This window comes from Neodiprion fabricii, chromosome 2 (assembly GCF_021155785.1).
Source record: "Neodiprion fabricii isolate iyNeoFabr1 chromosome 2, iyNeoFabr1.1, whole genome shotgun sequence".
In the NCBI taxonomy this organism is placed as follows: Eukaryota; Metazoa; Arthropoda; class Insecta; order Hymenoptera; family Diprionidae; genus Neodiprion; species Neodiprion fabricii.
The window spans coordinates 16,686,436-16,708,099 of NC_060240.1; the positions used below are offsets into that span (position 1 = coordinate 16,686,436).

Consider the following 21,664-nt stretch of genomic DNA (forward strand, 5'->3'; position numbering starts at 1 on the left):
CTATTGATAGTTCTGTTAGTTTCCAGACCTGCATGTAAGACCGTGAGTTCAACTTTATTAGACCTATGTTCGGATTCTATGCAACTTGAGGGCTCTGTGATAATTTAAAAATGAAGCTGTATCTTGCAGCCAAAGTTAGTAGCCAGGCGTGTTAGATGTTTTGAAAGAAGAAAAATGCTATCCTGATTCATCCTCATAATTTTATAAAAGCATTGATTCAAGCTATTTCACAAAATTTTGACTTTCGGTCTTCACTACCTGATTCGAATAAACATTAGAAGGTTTGGCTGATGATTCTGGTTGGTAGTATCAGCCTCGTAATTTCAAACTAATCTACCTCCAAGAGGCCGGAGAGGGCGACACGCCGGGGCGAGAAATATGGTCGGTGGTCCTAACCGAGAGAGAGGTGTACATGACCGAACTTCGAAGAGAACAGACGTTATTCAGAGTACAGAACTGTTTTGCAGACTGAACGTTTTATGACTCGAATCTACCCCTCTACCGAATGCCCAGTTATCAACACAGAGCAACAGGATCGTTCTCAGGGCGTTTTGAATAAATCAAGGACTGGCCAGAAACCTGAGTGCAAGGTATCAGCCTTCGTGAGTGCGGGATCCGGTAGGGAAGTTGGTCAGGGAAATCAAAATACACAGGTGTGATATAACTAAGCTTTATTCCGCGAGTACCTCCGACTACGACCTCGTATACTCAGACGCTCTCCGGCTCTCCTCGCTGAGAGCCCCCCTCCTAGCGGTACGTATGCGCTCGCATTGCTTGGCAGTGTTGACTCCATACACTGCCTACTTTGCGTGCGCGTATACATCACACTGAGGTTAGCTGAAAAAACGTCGGCAACATAGCGGCGGTACAAGTTGGACGATTACATATAATGAAGAATTTATTCAAGGAATGAACGGAATATATAGATATGTAAATACATTTTTTCAATGCCGTATACAATATAAACCTACTAATACTGTCCAAGGACTACCTACTGATTCAAGACTATTGGAAACGAACAAATTCCATTATAAACAGCTACGAACGGAATCAACACTACCACAAACGACGACAAACGAAACGAAGTTACTACAAACGAAAGGAATATAACAAAGTTATTAAAAGCAAAAAAAATGGTACTACAATCAACTAAAAACGATTCTGAAGCACGTCGGACGATTTTAGTAAATTTTGGAGAAACTACAAACGAAAAAAATGGTACTACAATCAACTACAGACGATTCTGAAGCGAGTAGGACGTTTGTAGTAAATTTCCAAGGAACTACAAACGAAAAAATCAGTATTACAATCAACTACAGAAGATTCTGAAACATTAGTTGGCAGCAGGGCCACAGAAATTCTAGCTAAAAGAAAAAAAAAAAACATACTTTTCTTCCCTTTTCACTACAAACAAAAATATCTTCACTGCAATCAACTACAAACGACTCTGTACGGAAAACTACCGATATATTCGATTTTTTTCAAAATGGGGTGACATTTTTATTTTTTTTTTCAATTTATTCATTTACTTATTTATTTATTTTACTTCTGGAAGTAGATTCTATCGAGGTGTGTTGCACCTGTGCATTTCAACCCCTTATGTTTGTTTTTTGGCGCTACTACAAACGAAATCATTGTTACTACGGACAACTACCTACAAAAACCTACAAGAATCAACGAAAACTGATTGAGTTTTTTTAAGTCTGGTGCTAGGTTCACATAGGTATGAAATTGTTTTAATCGAGTGGACGAATTCTGAGACGTAAAAAAACGCTCGAAGATGAGGCTTAAGAATTGGTAGAACAAGACGAAAGGACTCATGTTGTATGCAAGGAATAGTTGATAGATGATCTAATTCAGAAAATCACCATTGATTGTGATCTCGCGATCAGGCGGAACAGTGATTGTGTGAAAACATTTGAAACAGGTATTATGGCTACCTTTCACCACATCATTTTAAATGACGAGTCGCTGCTGCATAATGATTTTCTGATACAAAGCGATTCTCGATAGCAAGAAACGAAAGAATGGAACATATTGAATAGTCATCTCCATGGAGCAACTATTCATCAAGATGTTGCTAAAGCTATCCAACTGATTTTCGGAAAAGTTCCGGAAATTTATTGCAACGCTGCGTCAGAAGATATGCTACCAATATGCAAACCATGGTGATAATAACATCATCTGGCGGATAACACCCAAATCAGATCACAGTGGCACGAATTTCGTTAACATTGCTGCTACTATTGGCCCAAGGCGTATGGCATTTACCGACCAGGGTGTTCATATTCGATTTGACTGACGAAGACTCCCATTTATCCCGTAACGCCACCGTACACACAAGTCGTACACATTCTGACCATCACACATCGCAGTTTCCTCAAGAATAGATACTATTGAAATGTTCATTGTTGGGTAAGGCTTTAGAAGATATAGAAAACACGAAAATATCGTTGACAAATTGAGTTGTGCTATCGTTTTCATCAATATTTCGAAGTCTCATCATGATGAATGAGAAGCTAGCGAATATTATGTTTCGCACCTACATTATGATGAGTACAAAACGAATTTCGAGCATGAAAGTGAGATCACAAAAAGGAAGTTCATTCTTCAGAGGATGCTATATTCAGTCGTTACAGATTGCGTCATATGTCACACATTTTGAATATTATCAAAACCTACGCATCACTGCTGTGAAAATGCTGTAATGAACGCAATTCTACAAACAATGCCGAATACAAACATCCAAAAAAAAAATTTCCCTCAAGCACTAATAATGCCGAGAAATTATTTCTGTAAGCGAAATACTACTAATCATTGGAATAAATTTTCTAGCCGCATTCTCGCAGTGTACGAAAAAGTATCTGTTTATTTTTGTTCGACATTGCATGCAGAATTTCGATGATTTCAGCATTTTTACAGGAGTACCGCGTTTGATCTGTCGATAAATATTGACGGTAGAATCTTCTAGCGGTGGCGTGTTAGTGGATGAACCCGATGGTTTCTGCCTCTGCCGTACTTCTTTCCAAGTTAGCCCAAAATTGCATTCGCTCTGTTGAGAAGGGATGTTTAACCTCTAGCGTGATTTCGGATCTGTATCCTATCTGAAGGTAATTGTCCTTTTTCGAGTACGGCTCCCACGTTGTATTTCCACGAAAAAACAAAGTTGAAGGTTTACTGAAAATGCGTGCTTTAGTTGTGAATCATATGTATCATCAGATATTATCATTATTGGAAAAAACCTACCGGTGATTCGCAAAAGATGTCCACAATTGCACCATAATTTCCCTCATTTGTAGATCTCTTTCATTTGGGGTTTTGTTGAGAGCTAAGATGATATTGTAGTCTACGTGTGGAAAAATGTAACCAAGATCATCCGCGTGTGCTACTCCGTAGTCCGTCAAAGGGTTGCTGTAAAGGTAAGTGTTACTCCAGGTGCCCCGATATCTGAAGGCGTAGAAATATTGGGGATTTACTGCTACTGCATGCTGGTATAGCAGGGCGGAGTACATCGGATAGGTGAACGTAGCGTCACCGATGAGTAACGTCAAGTTAGTCAGCAACTGCAACAAAGGGATTCATAAATGGCGCATCACCTAAACACTAAATTCTTTGATTGGCACGATACGGATAATTACAGAATATTTTAGGTCAACGATCGCCAGAACTGATACGACAAGAATTTTTTTTCACCCACAAGTATTATATACTGCCTGTAGTTTTTTGTGAAAACAACTAATTTCTATGAATTTCTGCTAAAAGACGCTACTGTAATAGGATTTTCAATCAAGAGACTGATAAGGTATAAGCTCCTGATATAATCTACGCGTACAGTAACAATTCCATTTGATGATAGAAATCATGCGTTCAGCTCAAAAGATGACTGCAGCGACCAAACTCCATAATTGTGCCAACTATTAGTAAATCTCTGTCAAATATGGTAGTGAATTTCGCGAACAGTTTTCAGCTCTTCAGATTTTTCCGCGATATTCTATGGTTAGGATTCAAAATATAAGTTGAATGAACAACGTCGGAAATATGAAACCTAACCACTGGAACTCTTTGGAAACATTCATGACTTCCAACCCTCCTATACAGCTGGATATGTATACAGTAAGAAAGCTTGTTGTATTCGAATCGTCAAGTTTGAATATCTTTTCACTCACCTCACTTCTATTCATTGTTTCAATGTTATTGAAATAGTACGACTTGGCCGCCTTGACCCAAGCGGCTCCAGAGTCCGGTTGATACGACCAGTACAATAAAATCGGCAGCAAATGATCAAAGTTTTTCAGAAGGTCGTCAAACCATTCCTCCTTTTCATAGAACACTGGTGTAACGAGTAAAATGATTGAATAATTAAACAAATGCGAGAGTCAAAAAACATAATTATAACAGAGCGAGAACCTTACAAATTTTCAAAGCCTCAAAATCATGCCTCAGCTCTCTGTTTGTCTGATTTTTGAATAATGTGTATCATCGGCCGTACAGGATCCGACAATGTGACGCCACTTTTGAATTTCCATCAACTATGTTGACGTAAGAGAAGTATTGGTTTCGGTCCAAAATAACTTTCTGCAACTTGAACGGATCTCTACATTTCTGGGCCTTTAGTATCGGAAAAATAAGTTGTTTGACAGTTGTTGCATGTCGGTCTGTCTCGAGAAAATTCAACGATCATCTCAAAAATGATTTCACCAGAGAATTTGTAATTTACAGGCCTTTGACTTAAAATGATGGGCATCGAAATTGTCGTATCTTGTTCTCTTTCTTTCACAGGCCGTGTTCAAATCGTCACGTCGCAAAACCACGTGACAAACAAGGTGAGTCGTCAACGCGTGGTCGGATATGCTCTAATGAATCTGAATTCAAAATTCAGTTCATAGAACGTTTGAATTCAATTACCATAAATCGAATTGAATGCTTTAATATCACACAATTTCATGAGAAATGAAGAAATCATTTCACTCTGAGGAGTAATATCTAACAAAAAAATGTTAATCATACGTAATGGTACGTCTAATGATTGAATCGGTTTTTCGAGGTAATAAAAGGTACCGTAAAAAATGCAGTATTGGCCCGCAGCAGTCAACCCCTCATTAGCCTGTACCCTTCAATAGTCAACGAATTTCCCATCAAGAGACCCCGAAATAAGCCATTGACGTTCTCTTTTTATAGTACAGATTCTCCCGAGACTCTGCATAGTCACGCCTCTAGAAACATGCGCACAACTGGGTTTCGTAGCAGTCAGACTTTCCATCGAATGAAATATATAAGGAAATTGCTCAAGGTCTGATTAGAACATTATTCATTCTAAGAGTACAATGAGAAAATCTCATCGAAATAAGTAGTTTTTCAACGTAAAATCCCAATTATACAATCACCTTATAGTTGGAAATCACACATTCAGTTATATCGATTGGGACAAATTGAATGAAACTTTTTTCGTCCGATAAGGAGGTCTCAAATTTTGTAAATAAATTGTAAGCGAGTAAATATCGTTTCCAATAACTGCACGCATTCCAAAAGCACTTGTTCTCTATAGATTTTTGTCATCTGAACAATTAGTCCCTGGTCAAACGGTTGTATACAGGTAAGTGACGTTACGTCATGCCGCAAGAACATAATTTGGCAAGCATCGTCAATGCTGTTCAAGACGTCGATTGGTGAATGAGAGGGAGCATTGTCGAGGAGAAGAAGGCATCTTACAGGTGATCCATGTTTCTCTTTTACGTTGGGCAGAAAAACCTCTCTATACCACTCTTGGAAAAGATCTCGGTCCATCCAGGCATTTCTTCGATCCTTATAAATCACACATAGATGTGTAACGTTTTTGAAGCACCGAGGTTTTTCAGATCTATCGATGAATAAAAGAGGAATTTTATGGGATTTCATTTCATCGGTGCATACCGTTATGGTAACATGATCCTTCATCACAGTACACCCTGGAGCAAATTTCTCAAATTTTCCTACCAATATCTGAGTTGGTAAGGTGTTCTGTCAAAAACCAGCCTCATCTGCGTTGTAGACGTTCTCAAGGCGATACCCGTTTTCTTGTAGAAATGTAAAAAGAGTCTCAACAAACTCCTGTGTATTATCCCACACGATACTTTGGTGGAGTAAGGGTATTTGATTGGAAATTGAGTGTTGAGTCGATTTTTGGAATACCTAACTATACATATATTCTGAAGTTGAATACACGAAATTTGGTTACAAGATTGCGAGTAGTATTATTCGTAGTAGTTTATAAATTTGAATCATCATAGTAGCGATGATGATATCGTCTATCAGATTATTTGTTGAATTCTTCAAAATTCGGAATAGATATTCATTAGAGAGATTGATAATGCGTTGACTTTATAGTTAGTGTGATTTAGGTATTTGGTTGATCCCTGAAATTGTTGGGTACTTGTTGGTTTGAGGACTTAACGAGTACTGACATTGCAGTGATTGTCAAAGAAAGAATTTGAGATTTTTCCGAACTTACAGGGTGTAGCAGTTTACTGATTGGTCGATTTTTCATATTAGTGAGAATTTAGAATTGGTTGTAAAAGTGGAAATTTTGTACATAGGCGGGAAGTTGAAGCATGCAGGTATGTCTTGAGGTTAAACAATTCGCGATCCTTCTTTCACGTACCTACTGTCCAAGCAGACAAGTGTCCACATCTGGCAGCCAACTGAGTATTGCAAATGGACAAAACCCATGGATGATAAGGAAGAAAAAAACCCGCGCTGGAAGTCACGTACGACCCTTCCACTATTTATTAATCGCTAGATAGTATTTTATTATTTAGGTTTGTAGTCCCCCTGTAGTATTGACTATATGAATGACATTGTGTTGATACACTACATCCTGACCGCTGACAGATTCAGCCGATAGGCGCTCCTCTTGCATCGTGGGGCTACGAATGCCATGGCGTTTCTTAAAGTGATCAAGGCAGCCTTAAACTTCGATTCTGCAGCAAAAATTTGTTGGTGGTATATTAAAGCTTTTTCGGGTCGAATCTCCTGTATGAGAGGTTTGCCTACGGTGCTCTGTTGCACAAACCATTTGTAAATTGCTTTTCCAATACCACTATCTTCGACGTTTGTAATTTTCTTCTTCTTCGTTCTTCCATGCTGGTCTTTAAGTATACTGAGTTGTGTTTTCTTCATTTTGATTAATTGTTGTTAGAGTCTATCTGTCGATGCCATAATCATGCGTTAGCCTAAGGCCCGACTCACGGTTTTCGAACCAATTGATAATAATTGTTACTTTCTCATCGATGGTCAGCCTTTTTCTGTTATTTCATCTTGCCTCGCTCATTCTGCAAATGACAAAAAAACATTCGTTAGAAAAATTAATAAACGACCGTATGAAGTTTTTAATGAACTGGAACTGTAATTTTAAACGGAAAGTGTAGAAGCGTATATTTGAAGTCTTTAATCAAAGTGTTTATCTGGGTTAAGCGAAGAAGATACAGTCGATAAATGAGTGTGGGAGAGAGGCGTGTGCTCATACCACATATATGAACAATAATTCATAAAATAATTATATTCATGAAAATTTTATTTTTCTTCCAGGACTCGTATTTCGAGAATAAATGGCAAGGAGAGGTTAAATTAGCTAGGGTTCAATTTCCTGTAGATTATAAAATACTTTTGATATTTTCCTAAAACCTTGGACGGAATCACCGTTTAGTATAAGAACAAAATAGAAGAATTGATCAACTTACCTTCAATCATTCATATTCCACGATTGTCCGTTTTTTATTTTCATTCAACCACTGTCTACAGTAAGTATGTGAATATGTTTGTTCCCAAATCGACTATAATGTACACTCTTCTTGTGTAATACCCAGTGGGTACTTCGCCTCTTACACCCCCACCAGAGCCTGTGGTTCTGGACCCACTCCCGCCAACCAACATACATACGCTACTTGTATGCATTTTTTACCATTTATTTTTTCATTCTCCCCGTTCTGAATTCTACACACAATAATGCGAAAAAAAAATGTAGATCTCGCTTTGCTCAGGTAGTAAATCAAACTGCGGGAATAATCTTCGACTTTTTTCCCTTGTTGCATAATGTACTTATATATTCAGCATAATTTGATGTTTGGGTTTTGCCGGTAGTGCCGCATACACGTTCTACGAGAATGTGTATACGAGTGAAATCCGTCTATCGGGGTGGGAATGCGGAATATTAAGGGACTTGAAAGCTCCGATGGGTTGACTAATGTGGGAAATTACTGTACTGTTTTTACGGCTTGTTTTCTGCCATTTTGTTGACTTTCTGGAATTTCTATCAAAATCAACCATTTTCACCTTGCTACACTCATGATTCACAGTCGAATGATCAATTCCAAGTAATTTGCATTCACTTGCCTATAGTAGTCCCTAAACCTTCGTCTTCAACGAGACCCATGATACAAGGTACATCACGAATCTGACCTGCTCTCATTATATTTGTAGGGCTGGTTGTTATAAAAGCCCCCTTGATATCTGGCTCATCAGTACAAGCCCATCTGCTGAATGGTTCGTATTGCCACACGGAAAACTGTTTGAATACGCCTACAACATCCAAGAAGTTCTTTTTCCGCAAACAGCTGACAAGGGAATCCGAAGTTTCATTTGAACAGCCAATGTAATTGCCAAGTTCGAATGCGCGCTTTGCGTAGGCAGCCCTGGGTCTGTAGACCCATTGCGGAAAGCCAGCTCCGCTTTGCATAATGAACTTATGGAAGAGTCCTGTAATGTCGTGAATTGATTACGCCATATTTCAGCATTTGGTTCTAACTGTTTTTATCAACTCATCGTTGGAAAAACAATTTTTGAGTACGTCGTACTCGATGTAAAGATAGAATACGTCCTTCCGATTATTGTAAATGTGATATCAGTCATCCCGTTGAAAGATTTTGTTATTCATCAATCAAGTCTGTTGAAGATTACCTCTAGCCTTGGTTGGGTAGAATGTGAATTTAATCTTACCAATTGTCAATTTCGAAAGCGTCAGAAGGTGAACGCAAGCGCTCCCTGAGCTGTGGCCGAATAGTGTCACTCGATCAGGGTCACCGTGAAAGTGTCTGATGTTACGCTGCACCCATTCGAGCGCAAGGACCTGATCTTTTAGGCCCCAGTTTCCGGAAGCCACTTCGTCGCCAGTGCTCAAGAACCCCAGAACACCCAGACGATAGTTGAAGGTGACGAGAACTACATCCTGGTTCAAAAGGTACGCCGGACTGTAGACGGATGATTTGGTAGACCCTGTCAAGAACCTCCCACCGAATACATATGCCATTACCGGAAGTAGCGAGGAGTTCTTACGGTTGCTTATCTGTATGTATAAGATCCGAATTCAAATCCAGTTACGTTTGCTTTACGAGACTTTTGATTTTGAACTCGTGGTTCTATTCTCGCACAGCAAGTGGCTTGCATGCAAATAAGTGAGCCTTACTAAACATAAAAAATTACCTGCGGCGTATACACGTTCAGGTTTAAACAGTCTTCGTCCCCAACAAAACTGACATAGTCTATGTTACTTAGTTGGGGGCACATGTTTCCGTCGGCAGTAGCGTTTCGGATTCCCTTCCAACCACCCGCCGGCACGGGATTGGCGAATCTACGACACAAAAAGAACTTTTGTAATCGGATTCACGCCAAGATTTCTTCTTTAGTTGATAGATTTTAATCAAAGGTATGTTTGTTCATCGCAAGACCTTGCCATTTGAAATGTTGATATTATATATTCGTTATAGGTATTCATTTACCCATAGAATTTTTATGGCGTAATTAGCGGGTTTAACATTCGGTCTTATAGTCGGTTACTCGAAGCGGCACCTTGCGTACCTTTGTATCAAGATTCGTAGCAGACCTGTCGTGAACCCAATAAAATCGTGCAACGCTGGTCCTTTGAATGAGTTTCTGTTTTTAACCATCTGATCCATTTTAACAAACAAACCAGTCCACTCGTTGGAAATGAAGGAACATTTAGTCTCACTTGGTTCGACTGACAAACGTCAGATGATATTACATAAATACAGAGTTAGATATGTCAGTATTGTATAGATATAGTGAGTGTCATGTCACGCACTTACAGAAATAGAAGAAACTGCATAATTTGTTTATTGAAGTATATATGCTTCTTTTCATAACTTTATTCTTTACACAAACACTGTGTTTTCAAGTGCACGCGAGTGTTGAATAACATTTATGTAATTATAATGATTACAGTGTTTTCGAAAGTATACAGACTCAATTGAATAGTTGACAGCTAGTAATAGAAAAGTAAAAAACGATGAGAAACGGCCAAAAAATAATTCTCGAAATGATGATCTTGCTATAAATCAAAAATGCCCTTAATCAACTGTTCTCAGTACAGTGAAACTTGCCAATACCGGACATTTTCGGGACTAAAAATATATTCTATTATCGAATAGAATAATATGCTATTCAGAACAACATTAACGTCTAAATTATACTTTTGGGGATGTTTAGAGTGTCCGTTGTAAAGAGGAATCCGTTGTTGGGAGTCGTCCGTCAAGAGAAGTTTCACGCCCCAAGTGCACGTATGTACGTATGTATATATATACATATATGATCAATTTCTTTGCTCTACGATATCTCGAAAACGAGTTACCGGATTCCAATAATTTTGGTTTCATCGAGGCGGCTTTTCCAAACTTCGAACTGATAAGATTTTGGCTTTTATCGGTTCGGTACTTTTTCAATTATTTCATTAACGAAGTTCCAAAACATCAAATAAAAATGATGATATCTGGAGGGTCAGTGAATGAAATTGAATGGAAATTGGTATCGTGAGATTTTTAAGGTCACTTATCACGAATCTGAGGCCAGATTTGCAAAATTCAAATTTCGTGACTTCAATAATCTGAAATGAAACGAAAATCATTTGAATATCGATGAAAATCGGTACTCGTCCATTTCTTAGGTGGCTGATCACGAATCTAAAGTCGGATTGCGAAATGCAAAATAGCAATTCAATATGGCGGGAAAAAATTTATACCCAAATTCCGATATTGACAGAAATTGGTGAGCGGAGGTTTTTGGTTCACCGATAACGAATCTAAGGCCAGACTTCCAACCTTTGTAATGGTGGATCCATTACAGTGAATCAAAATTTCAAAAATTGTCATATTTTTACGTAATATAGTATCCGAGAACTTAAGAAGCGTTAATAACGAATCTGAATTTGTAGTACACAATATAAGTTGGATATTATTCTTTTCTTTTTCTCTACAAACTCGAAGCTACAGTGTGAGAACGGGTAGTTCGAGGGTTGGCTCATGGCCAGTACATAACTGCTGTTTGATAAATAAAGATTTAAAATCAAGATATTGCGATATCAAAATTTCTTCTCAAAAAGAAAAAAAAAGAAATTAGCAAAATTCATTTGAATTTTGTCACACGAAAGTGTATGTAGCCTTTAGATCTTTTGACAATATTTTCATACATCTCTTATTGTTAGACACATTCGGCAAATTTTAATGAATTATGAACCGTGTTATTCCTAAACTAATTGTTTATGAATCTTTCACTATGCATTCTCTTCAATGCTCGGTTTATAGATGTTTTCATCAAAAGTTTTTATTTTATTTGTTCTTTCTTGGATATTGTTTTTTATTCGAAACTATAAAACAAACACATGTTATTATTTTGCCGAATGCAGTCTTTTTGTTAATGGAACGTTCTACCCATGCCAAATTCCCATATTTGTAGCTAGTTAAAAGTACCACATCAGGTGCATTCACGGATGAAAAAAATCATAGAATCGGTAAACACTAAATTTATTTACTTCACTAACCTCTTATTTCCTACCGGTGGTTGAGCATAAGGAATTCCCAGAAAGGCCGACACCTTTCGGCCATGGGTGGTGGTCATAATTTTTCCCCGCAGATTCCCCTGGGAAAAAGTCACTTCCGGTTCAGTGGTTCCATCAAGGTAACCGAAACTTGACGAGAAAAAAATGCTTAGCAGTATTGGGAGAAAAAGACACTCCGCCCCTGAATATGAAGCCATTGTCGTCACACGATGTTGTCCGATGAGAACAAACTCCACTCTGGCGAATCTTGTTGGTGGGATTTTTTTACGGCATCGGACCGTTTGTCTATCGCGAACGAGTTTGACATGCCAATCGTCAAACATGATATTCAAACTGTCCAACGACCGTCGCGGAAACAAAATAACATACCCCCACCTTAATCATCAAGAGTATTATGAATATATTTGTGTCGATCATTTGTCTCTGTATCACTCGGAGATGCAATGCATCAAACCACTTTAGTTTCTGATACTCACTCCTCATTTCACGTTTCAAACTTGATACCGACAATAACTGCACATACTCGAGTCCGATAGAGCCAACAAAATTTTCACTTGTTTGGTATCATCCAGCCCTTTAAACACTAAAGTAGTTCAAAGAAACTTTGTTGTTGATTCTCCCAAAACTTATCACTGCCAGGAAGATTCTTAATCGCCGCATCACTGTGAAATTCTACTCATTGAGAAACCGCCTTGAAACTCTCAGACGCAGTATATGTGGATCCAAATTTGTAAGTAAGTATGCATTTCTTTTTCTACCAGTTCGGTCTCAGATACGTTATATTGAATAAATATGAAGTGAATGCATTACAGAATAACAATAATTGGAGCGACAAAAATATCCTTGTCGAAATCAGCATTCCCTGTTACCTGAGAACTAGTGTAGTATAATATCACCTATTGTTTGCTGATCTAGTTATTAAATCGACGACGAATAAATTCATTTTGCAATTCCAATAACTCACCCAAAATAATTTATCATCAGTCCATGTCCTCAAGTACCTAGAAAATCAATGAATTAGTTTAACCTTTCTCAGTTCTTTCAGATCGCATAAACTAAATAGAACTCTTACAATTAGGTAACCTATCTGTATCATGTGTATTATACATATTATTATATAATATAGGAAATTATATTGTGTGATAAATGCATTATACACCATTTATCTATCGATTAGTAATCAGGTTACCTGTTTCCTAATTGTTACCAGAAATATCATCGCTACGATGTTCAATTTAGCGAATAGAGCGGTATTGCTACCTGATGAAGTCTTTCATGACAATAAACTGAAATTAGTACATCCCGTCCTGAGTATCAATAATTACCCGGATTTCTTCATTTCAAATCATATGTACCGGACTCTGAGAAAAGAGTCTTGTCATGATAAATAAATATATTTCTTTGACTATTTTCAGGAACCATTTTTTTACTGTTAAAAAACTTATTAACGTGTAATGAACATATGTGCCTTTACAAATACAGTCGAAATTTAATAGTATTTGAGTTAAATATAATATTCACCTCTCACTAACATATGTCTATTATTAAAAAGATACTCCAAAATTGTGGCTGATAAAGCGAGAATTGATTCAAATTTTTTTTTCTTATATCAAAAAATTAGCACTAATTGTAAAAGATTTCACTCCGTGTTATCCCACATGAAGACTTATTAACAGTTAACAAATCTTATTTGAGGATTCAAGTTCATAAACTCACCATTCGCACGTTCCAAGCACGTTCTTTGTATCTTAAACGCAGTTCATCGGCCGAGCGATTGATTTACAATAAAAACCAGTGTGACAATGCAACGGTAATGTTATGGAGCTGATGTTACAACTTGGGGCGTATCCGAACTTCTTCCAACATTTAAGTGTTAGTGCAGCGTGTTTTTGTTCATAAATTCCTGATCTGCACACGCGAAACGCATAACGACTGTCTGGGAACTCTGACCTATTTTCTGTGGTTAGATGTAGACTTAAGTTCGCCGGTAAAAGGAGCTTTGCCTACGCAGGCGTGGATCCTAAGAATGACCAAAAATAATCGATTTTTGATTAAATCGGTATTTTTTCCCGATTAATCGAGTATAAACGATTACTTTTCTTCTCAATTGGTTTTTGTTTTTTACACCGATGAACGATGCAATACAATAACAATTTATGTGACTATGGTATCGGTTATTTTGATCGTCTCACTTACCCAGCACCTATTTCACATAATAACTAAGAGATAAATGAATATTTTCACCTGAAATTGGAAAACAATTTAAATTGAACTATAAATTATCAGAAACTTTTCCCCTATCAAGAAAACATACTGAAATTTACGAAATTTAGGTTTCATATGCACAGTTTCAAAAGAATACCAATTAATCGATTCATTTTCTACAATTCAATCTTCTTCGATTATTTTTTTGAAGTCGAATAATCCATGCATTTAGTATTTTTAGCTCATGTCAGTGGGCATCACTAGTTCAACCACGATCTTACATACAGGGCTGAAAACGACGGTGGTGGGACTAGGCACGCTTAGTGTCCGAGTTTGCTATTTCGATTCACGCCGCAAGGGATGCTAATGGTGTCGGGAGGTGATGTGCGACAGAGAAAGAAGCAGCTTCCGTCCTTCTCACTTTCGAATGCAGCGAATGCGCTGTCGACCCTAACCCAAATTAATTAACAATCGTAGGATCACGATGTGAGGCCAGGGAGACAAAAAAAGCACTTCCCGGTACAGCTAGCAACGCATATTGTTGGGTTGAGAATAGAAAAATTTGAACCCTAATCGTGTGTACCAGGGCCTAAAATCTGCCATAGGCTGACTGGTTCCTTGTTTAGTACTGCTTTCAACCACGGCATGCCTTTTAGCGCTACAGCCGCAGCCAATTCGCAGTTCACTGGTGACGGCGCCGCCATTTTACATTTTGTTACATTTTACAACTACCTGTTGATAGAAGGCGGTCGCTTGGATAGCTCTGAAATAAAAAGTGTTTCGAAGTGTTTGTAAGCAAATATGCCTAGTAAACCAGAGTGCTGTGTTTCAATTGTTCCGACGCAACGTAACATCTTTGTGGCATTGGTTTCCAAAAAATGCATATGATGTGTCTCTTATGTAAAAACATCGAGCTCGACACCCGAGATTTATCGAAATTAGCGACGAACTTTGTGAAGTATTCGTGACCAGGAGGTTGATTGAAGAAGAAAGTTTAGTAAAAAATTCTGGTCAGGTATAGAGAGTTTTAATTGTTGGGAAAACGCAACATGTTTAAACGTTTTCGACGTTTCGGCCGGGCCCTGCCGACCATCCTCGGGAAATTTTGACGACCTGTTCCTGCTGAGATGTTCTTAGTTCAGCATTTTGGACGGAAGTGAAGACGAACGTATTATTTTTAAGACATCATACATATGCTAGTCCAATTAAAACATCTATTTGATTACCCTTCTTTTATTAGTAATTTTGTTATACGTGAAAAAGTATTCCGTACTCTCAATTTGAATTTCCCGCTACCAATTTCTTACTAGCCTCTTTAATACTGATTGCAACCACGGTAAGGTAAGTGGCACTGACTGCAGGAAGACTTGTCCCCACCTCGGAGCACTGCAAATACGCTGATGATTGTTTCTATTGTAGGGTGCGTACCCCCGCTATTGATAGTTCTGTTAGTTTCCAGACCTGCATGTAAGACCGTGAGTTCAACTTTATTAGACCTATGTTCGGATTCTATGCAACTTGAGGGCTCTGTGATAATTTACAAATTGAGCTGAATCTTGCAACCAAAGTTAGTAGCCAGGCGTGTTAGATGTTTTGAAAGAAGAAAAATGCTATCCTGATTCATCCTCATAATTTTATAAAAGCATTGATTCAAGCTATTTCACAAAATTTTGACTTTCGGTCTTCACTACCTGATTCGAATAAACATTAGAAGGTTTGGCTGATGATTCTGGTTGGTAGTATCAGCCTCGTAATTTCAAACTAATCTACCTCCAAGAGGCCGGAGAGGGCGACACGCCGGGGCGAGAAATATGGTCGGTGGTCCTAACCGAGAGAGAGGTGTACATGACCAAACTTCGAAGAGAACAGACGTTATTCAGAGTACAGAACTGTTTTGCAGACTGAACGTTTTATGACTCGAATCTACCCCTCTACCAAATGCCCAGTTATCAACACAGAGCAACAGGATCATTCTCAGGGCGTTTTGAATAAATCTTGGGCTGTCCAGAAACCTGAGTGCAAGGTATCAGCCTGCGTGGGTGCGGGATCCAGTAGGGAAGTTGGTCACGGAAATCAAAATACACAGGTGTGATATAACTAAGCTTTATTCCGCGAGTACCTCCGACTACGACCTCCTACACTCAGACGCTCTCCGGCTCTCCTCGCTGAGAGCCCCCCTCCTTGCGGTACGTATGCGCTCGCATTGCTTGGCAGTGTTGACTCTAACACTGCCTACTTTCCGTGCGCGTATACATCACACTGAGGTTAGCTGAAAAAACGTCGGCAACATAGCGGCGCACAGTGGTCCGAAAGCCCGAATTCTTGGCCAAAACTAATAACTCAAATATTTCTCAGTGCAAATTGCTAGTATTACTATACCTATAGTTTTTTGGCTTGCTGGTTTCGAAAATGAATGCAAAAATGCGAAATTCAAAATGGCGGCCCCAAAATGGCGGATGTTTTTCGCGAAAAATGATACCAATTCGCTGAAATTCATACTAGTAATGTTTTTGGGGTCGCTGATTCCGAAAAAAAAATGCAAAATTCAAAATGTCGGCCCCAAAATGGCGGATGTTTTTCGCGAAAAATGATACCAATTCGCTGAAATTCATACTAGTGATGTTTTTAGGGTCGCTGATTCCGAAAAAAAAAAACAAAAATGCAAAATTCAAAATGGCGGCTCCAAAATGGCGGATGTTTTTCGCGAAAAATGATACCAATTCGCTGAAATTCATACTGGTAATGTTTTTGGGGTCGCTGATTCCGAAAAAAAAAACAAAAATGCAAAATTCAAAATGGCGGCTCCAAAATGGCGGATGTTTTTCGCGAAAAATGATACCAATTCGCTGAAATTCATACTGGTAATGTTTTTGGGGTCGCTGATTCCGAAAAAAAAACAAAAATGCAAAATTCAAAATGGCGGCTCCAAAATGGCGGATGTTTTTCGCGAAAAACGATACCAATTCGCTGAAATTCATACTGGTAATGTTTTTGGGGTCGCTGATTCCGAAAACGAATGCAAAAATGCGAAATTAAAAATGGTGGACCGAAAATGGCGGGAATATTCCGTGAAAAATGATACAACTTTGTTAAAAGTGATATTTTGTAAATTAATTTCTTTAATTCTTACAGATTTTTTTCTTATAAAACAAAATAACTTAATTTTTAAAGATACATACTAATCGCTATCTGAATACTCATTATCGACGTCGTTTTGATGAATGACGTTGTCTGCGTCGCCTTCTTCAAAACTAAACTTTTCATAACTTAGAAGCGCGATCGCTTCAGGAAACAAACATTTTCCCATTTTGGGATGTGCCTTTCGCAAACTCGAAATAAGCGGGTCTGAAGAAGCTAGAAGTCGGAGAAATATATCTTCAATATTTTTTTCTCTCGAGCATTTTCGTGAGTAACGTTCGCGGTAATTCCGTACGTCTTTATTTCGCGACTCTTGAGCTTCTTCAGAGAGCTGTCCTATTGGCAAAATGGCTAATTCGACAATCCGTGGGCCATGCATAAGTACCTTACGTACAGTTGTGGACATACAATACCATGGGTATAATTCAACGAATCGATCAGCAGTCTCGTTGCAATATTTTTCAAACGAATCTACTTTGACGTTAAACCCGCATGAAATAACTTGCAAAATTACGTGAAATCTTTTCACTAACTCAGCATCGACCCCAAGAATGCGAGCAGACGTTTCAGTGTTTTCAAAAAAACGCCGAGCCGTATTGCCGTCATTTGAGTTACCCATGCCTTGCTTTGGTTGATCTATGAGGAGGTGCAGTTCATCTTTGAATGCTTTCTGGATGGAATTTTTACGTTCTTTCGAAGCATTTTTAGCTTCTTTACCACGAGACTGCCATTTTTACAAATATATACTTACTTTTACTTACTTTTAATAATTTATAAATTAGAATTATTCACTTTCGTGATGATATTCAGTAGTGCGAGTCCAATGAAATTCAAATTGGACACTATATACATTACATCAGATACATTTGTAACAGTCCTCAGGTATATGTAAACAAAAGAAAAAGTCTGCATCGCCGCGCTACACTAATCCCACGAGGCGGGACACGAGGCTCCGACCGAGTCGACAAAACACTGCTTCAAAGAATGCTTATTTTTGACCAATGGAGCAAAAACGAGCAGGCGATGCCAACGGTTTCACATTCTCTATACTTTTTCACACTAGGAATCGTTGAGATCTCCGCAGGATCTTCGGGGATCATAACTAATTCTCTACAGATAGTAATGCAATTCAATGAAATAGGTTATTTTGCAGCACTCGTATTGCATCATTAATATCATCGCCATAAATTCCGAAACTTGGTTCTTTCACAAAATTTATGTAATTCACTTACCTTGAGGAATAATATCCATTTTGGTTGACTCAATTTTGATGCAAATTGAAAAAACTATAGCCTTTTTTATCCCGCGCTCGAAAGCGTGCACACACCACAGTCCCGCGCGAGTCTTGACAAAGGTCACTTTCGAGGGTTTACCACAGGCCATAGAATGAATATAAACATCTGTCCTTTTGGATTTCAAAACTCTGATGCTTTCTATTGACAAATATGTGAAGCTTTACCTCGGATGATAACTTTCGGTTTTGGGGGTTTTGGCCAGGAATTCGGGCTTTCGGACCACTGTGCGGCGGTACAAGTTGGACGATTACATGTAATGGAGAGTTGATATTCATTTATTCAAGGAATGAACGGAATATATAGATATGTGAATACATTTTTTTAACGGCGTATACAATATGAACCTACTAATACTGTCCAAGAACTACCTACTGATTCAAGACTATTGGAAACAAACAAATTCCATTATAAACAGCGACAAACGGAAAAAACATAACAAAGTTATTAAAAGCAAAAAAAATGGTACTGCAATCAACTACACACAATTCTGAAGCGAGTAGGACTTTTGTAGTAAATTTTGACGGATCTCTAGAAGAAAAAAAATATACTACAAACAACTACAGAAGATTTCGAAACATTAGTTGGCAGTAGGGCCACAGAAATTCCAGCTAAAAAAAAAAAACAAGAAAACATATTCTTCTTCCCTTTTTACTACAAACGAAAATATCTTCACTACAATCAACTACAAACGATTCTGTACGGAAAACTACCGATAATTCCATTTTTTTCAAAATGGGGTTTTTTTTTTTTTATTTTGTTAAATTTATTCAATTATTTATTTATTTATTTTACTTCTGGAAGTGGATTCCATCGAGATGTGTTGCACCTGTGCATTTCAACCCCTTATATTTTTTTTGGCGCTACTACAAACGAAATCATTGTTACCACAAACAACTACCCACAAAAACCTACAACAATCAACAAGAAAAAGTTAGGTTTCTTCAAGTCGGGTGCTAGGTTCACATAGGTATGAAATTGTTTTAATCGAGTGAACGAATTCTGGGACGTAAAAAAACGCTCGAAGATGAGGCTTAAGAATTGGTAGAACAAGACGAAAGGACTCATGTTGTATGCAAGGAATAGTTGATAGATGATTTAATTTAGAAAATCACCATTGATTGTGATCTCGTGATCAGGCGGAACAGTGATTGTGTGAAAACATTTAAAACAGGTATTATCGCTACCTTTCACCACATCATTTTAATTGACGAGTCGCTGCTGCTCAATGATTTTCTGATACGAAGCGATTCATGATAGCAAAAAACGGAAGAATGGAACATATTGAATAGTCATCTCCATGGAGCAATTCTTCATCAAGATGTTGCTAAAACTATCCAACTGATTTTCGGAAGAGTTCCGGAAATTTATTGCAACGCTGCATCAGAAGATATGCTACCAATATGCAAACCATGGTGATAATAACATCATCTGGCGGATAACACCCAAATCAGATCACAGTGGCACGAATTTCGTTAACATTGCTGCTACTATTGGCCCAAGGCGTATGGCATTTACCGACCAGGGTGTTCATATTCGATTTGACTGACGAAGACTCCCATTTATCGCGTAACGCCACCGTACACACAAATCGTACACATTCTGACCATTACACATCGCAGTTTCCTCAAGAATAGATACTATTGAAATGTTCATTGTTGGGTAAGGCTTTAGAAGATATAGAAAACTCGAAAATATCATTGACAATTGAGACAATATAGCTGTGCTATCGTTTTTATCAATATTTCGAAGTCTCATCATGATGAATGAAAATCAAGCAAAAAGTATGTTTCGCACGTACATTATGACAAGTACAAGACGAATTTCGAGCATGAAAGTAAGATCACAAAAAGAAAATTCACTCTTCAGAGGATGCTATATTCAGTCGTTACAGATTGCGTTATATGTCACACATTTTGAATATTATCAAAGCCTACGCATCACTGCTGTGAGAATGCTGTAATGAACGCAATTCTACATACAATGCCGAATACAATTATCCAAAAAAAAATTTCCCCTCAAGCACTAATAATGCCGAGAAATGTATTTCTGTAAGCGAACTACTACTAATTATTGGAATAAATTTCCTAGCCGCATTCTCGCAATATACGAAAAAGTATTTGTTTATTTTTGTTCGACATTGCGTGCAAAATTTCGATGATTTCAGCATTTTTACAGGGATGCCGCGTTTGATCGGTCGATAAATATTGACAGTAGAATCTTCTAGCGATGGCGTTTTAGTGGATGAACACGATGGTTTCTGCCTCTGCCGTACTTCTTTCCAAGTTAGCCCAAAATTGCATTCGCTCTGTTGAGAACGGATGTTTAGCCTCTAGCGTGATTTCGGATCTGTCCCCTATCTGAAGGTAATTGTCCTTTTTCGAGTACGGCTCCCACGTTGTATTTCCACGAAAAAACAAGGTTGAAGGTTTACTGAAAATGCGTGCTTTAGTTGTGAATCATATGTATCATCAGATAATCTCATTATTGAAAAACACCTACCCGTGATTCGCAAAAGATGTCCACAATTGCACGATGATTTCCCTCATTTGTAGATCTTTTTCATTTGGGGTTTTGTTGAGAGCTAACATCATATTGTAGTCTATATGTGGAAAAATGTAACCAAGATCATCCGCGTGTGCTACTCCGTAGTCCGTCAAAGTGTTGCCGTAAACGTAAGTGTTACTCCAGGTGCCCCGATATCTGAAGGCGTAGAAATATTGGGGATTTACTGCCACTGCATGCTGGTATAACAGGGAGGAGTACATCGGATAGGTGAACGAAGCGTCACCGATGAGTAACGTCAAGTTAGTCAGCAACTGCAAGAGAAGGGATTCATAAATGGCGCATCACCTAAACACTCAATTCTTTAGTTGGCACGATACGGATAATTAAAGAATATTTCAGGTCAACGATCGCCAGAACTGATACGACAAAAATTTTTTTTCACCCACTAGTATTACATACTGCCTGTAGTTTTTTGTGAAAACAACTCATTTCGATGAATTTCTGCTCCAAGACGCTACTGGAATACGATTTTCAATTAAGAGACTGATAAGGTACAAGCTCCTGATATAACCTACGCGTACGGTAACAATTTCACATGATGATAGAAATCATTCGTTCAGGTCAAAAGATGACTGCAGCGACCAAACTCCATAATTGTGCCAACTATTAGTAAATCTCTGTCAAATACGGTAGTGAATTT

The 21,664-nt window shown here is 38.2% G+C and overlaps 3 protein-coding genes across 7 annotated transcripts in view; 1 reads left to right on the top strand and 2 right to left on the bottom strand.

The window, feature by feature from the left end:
* Positions 1-21,664, top strand: part of LOC124176644 (flotillin-2) — a 478,641-nt gene that overhangs the window by 286,548 nt on the left and 170,429 nt on the right. The window lies entirely within an intron of this gene.
* On the bottom strand, positions 2,607-12,149 carry LOC124176629 (juvenile hormone esterase-like). 3 transcript variants are annotated; one of them, XM_046558172.1, is made up of 7 exons: positions 11,804-12,149; positions 9,454-9,601; positions 8,971-9,316; positions 8,368-8,730; positions 4,167-4,330; positions 3,247-3,563; positions 2,607-3,177 (listed from the first exon to the last, which is right to left on the bottom strand). In XM_046558172.1, exons 1-7 carry the CDS (start codon positions 12,142-12,144, stop codon positions 2,982-2,984), a joined length of 1,875 nt encoding a protein of 624 aa, XP_046414128.1. In that variant the 5' UTR covers positions 12,145-12,149; the 3' UTR covers positions 2,607-2,981. The 3 variants fall into 3 exon arrangements, with proteins under 3 accessions (XP_046414128.1, XP_046414129.1, XP_046414130.1); XM_046558173.1 differs by lacking the exon at positions 11,804-12,149 and adding an exon at positions 9,829-9,946; XM_046558174.1 differs by lacking the exon at positions 8,368-8,730 and having other exon boundaries at positions 11,804-12,145.
* The window catches only part of LOC124176630 (esterase E4-like), a 51,754-nt gene continuing 50,768 nt past the window's right edge, over positions 20,679-21,664 (bottom strand). For all 3 annotated transcript variants that reach the window (XM_046558175.1, XM_046558176.1, XM_046558177.1), the window contains 2 exons: positions 20,959-21,275; positions 20,679-20,889 (listed from right to left, as the gene is read on the bottom strand). In XM_046558175.1, coding sequence (XP_046414131.1) covers positions 20,694-20,889; positions 20,959-21,275 — 513 coding nt within the window. In that variant the 3' untranslated portion in view covers positions 20,679-20,693. The remainder of the gene's footprint in view (positions 20,890-20,958; positions 21,276-21,664) is intronic.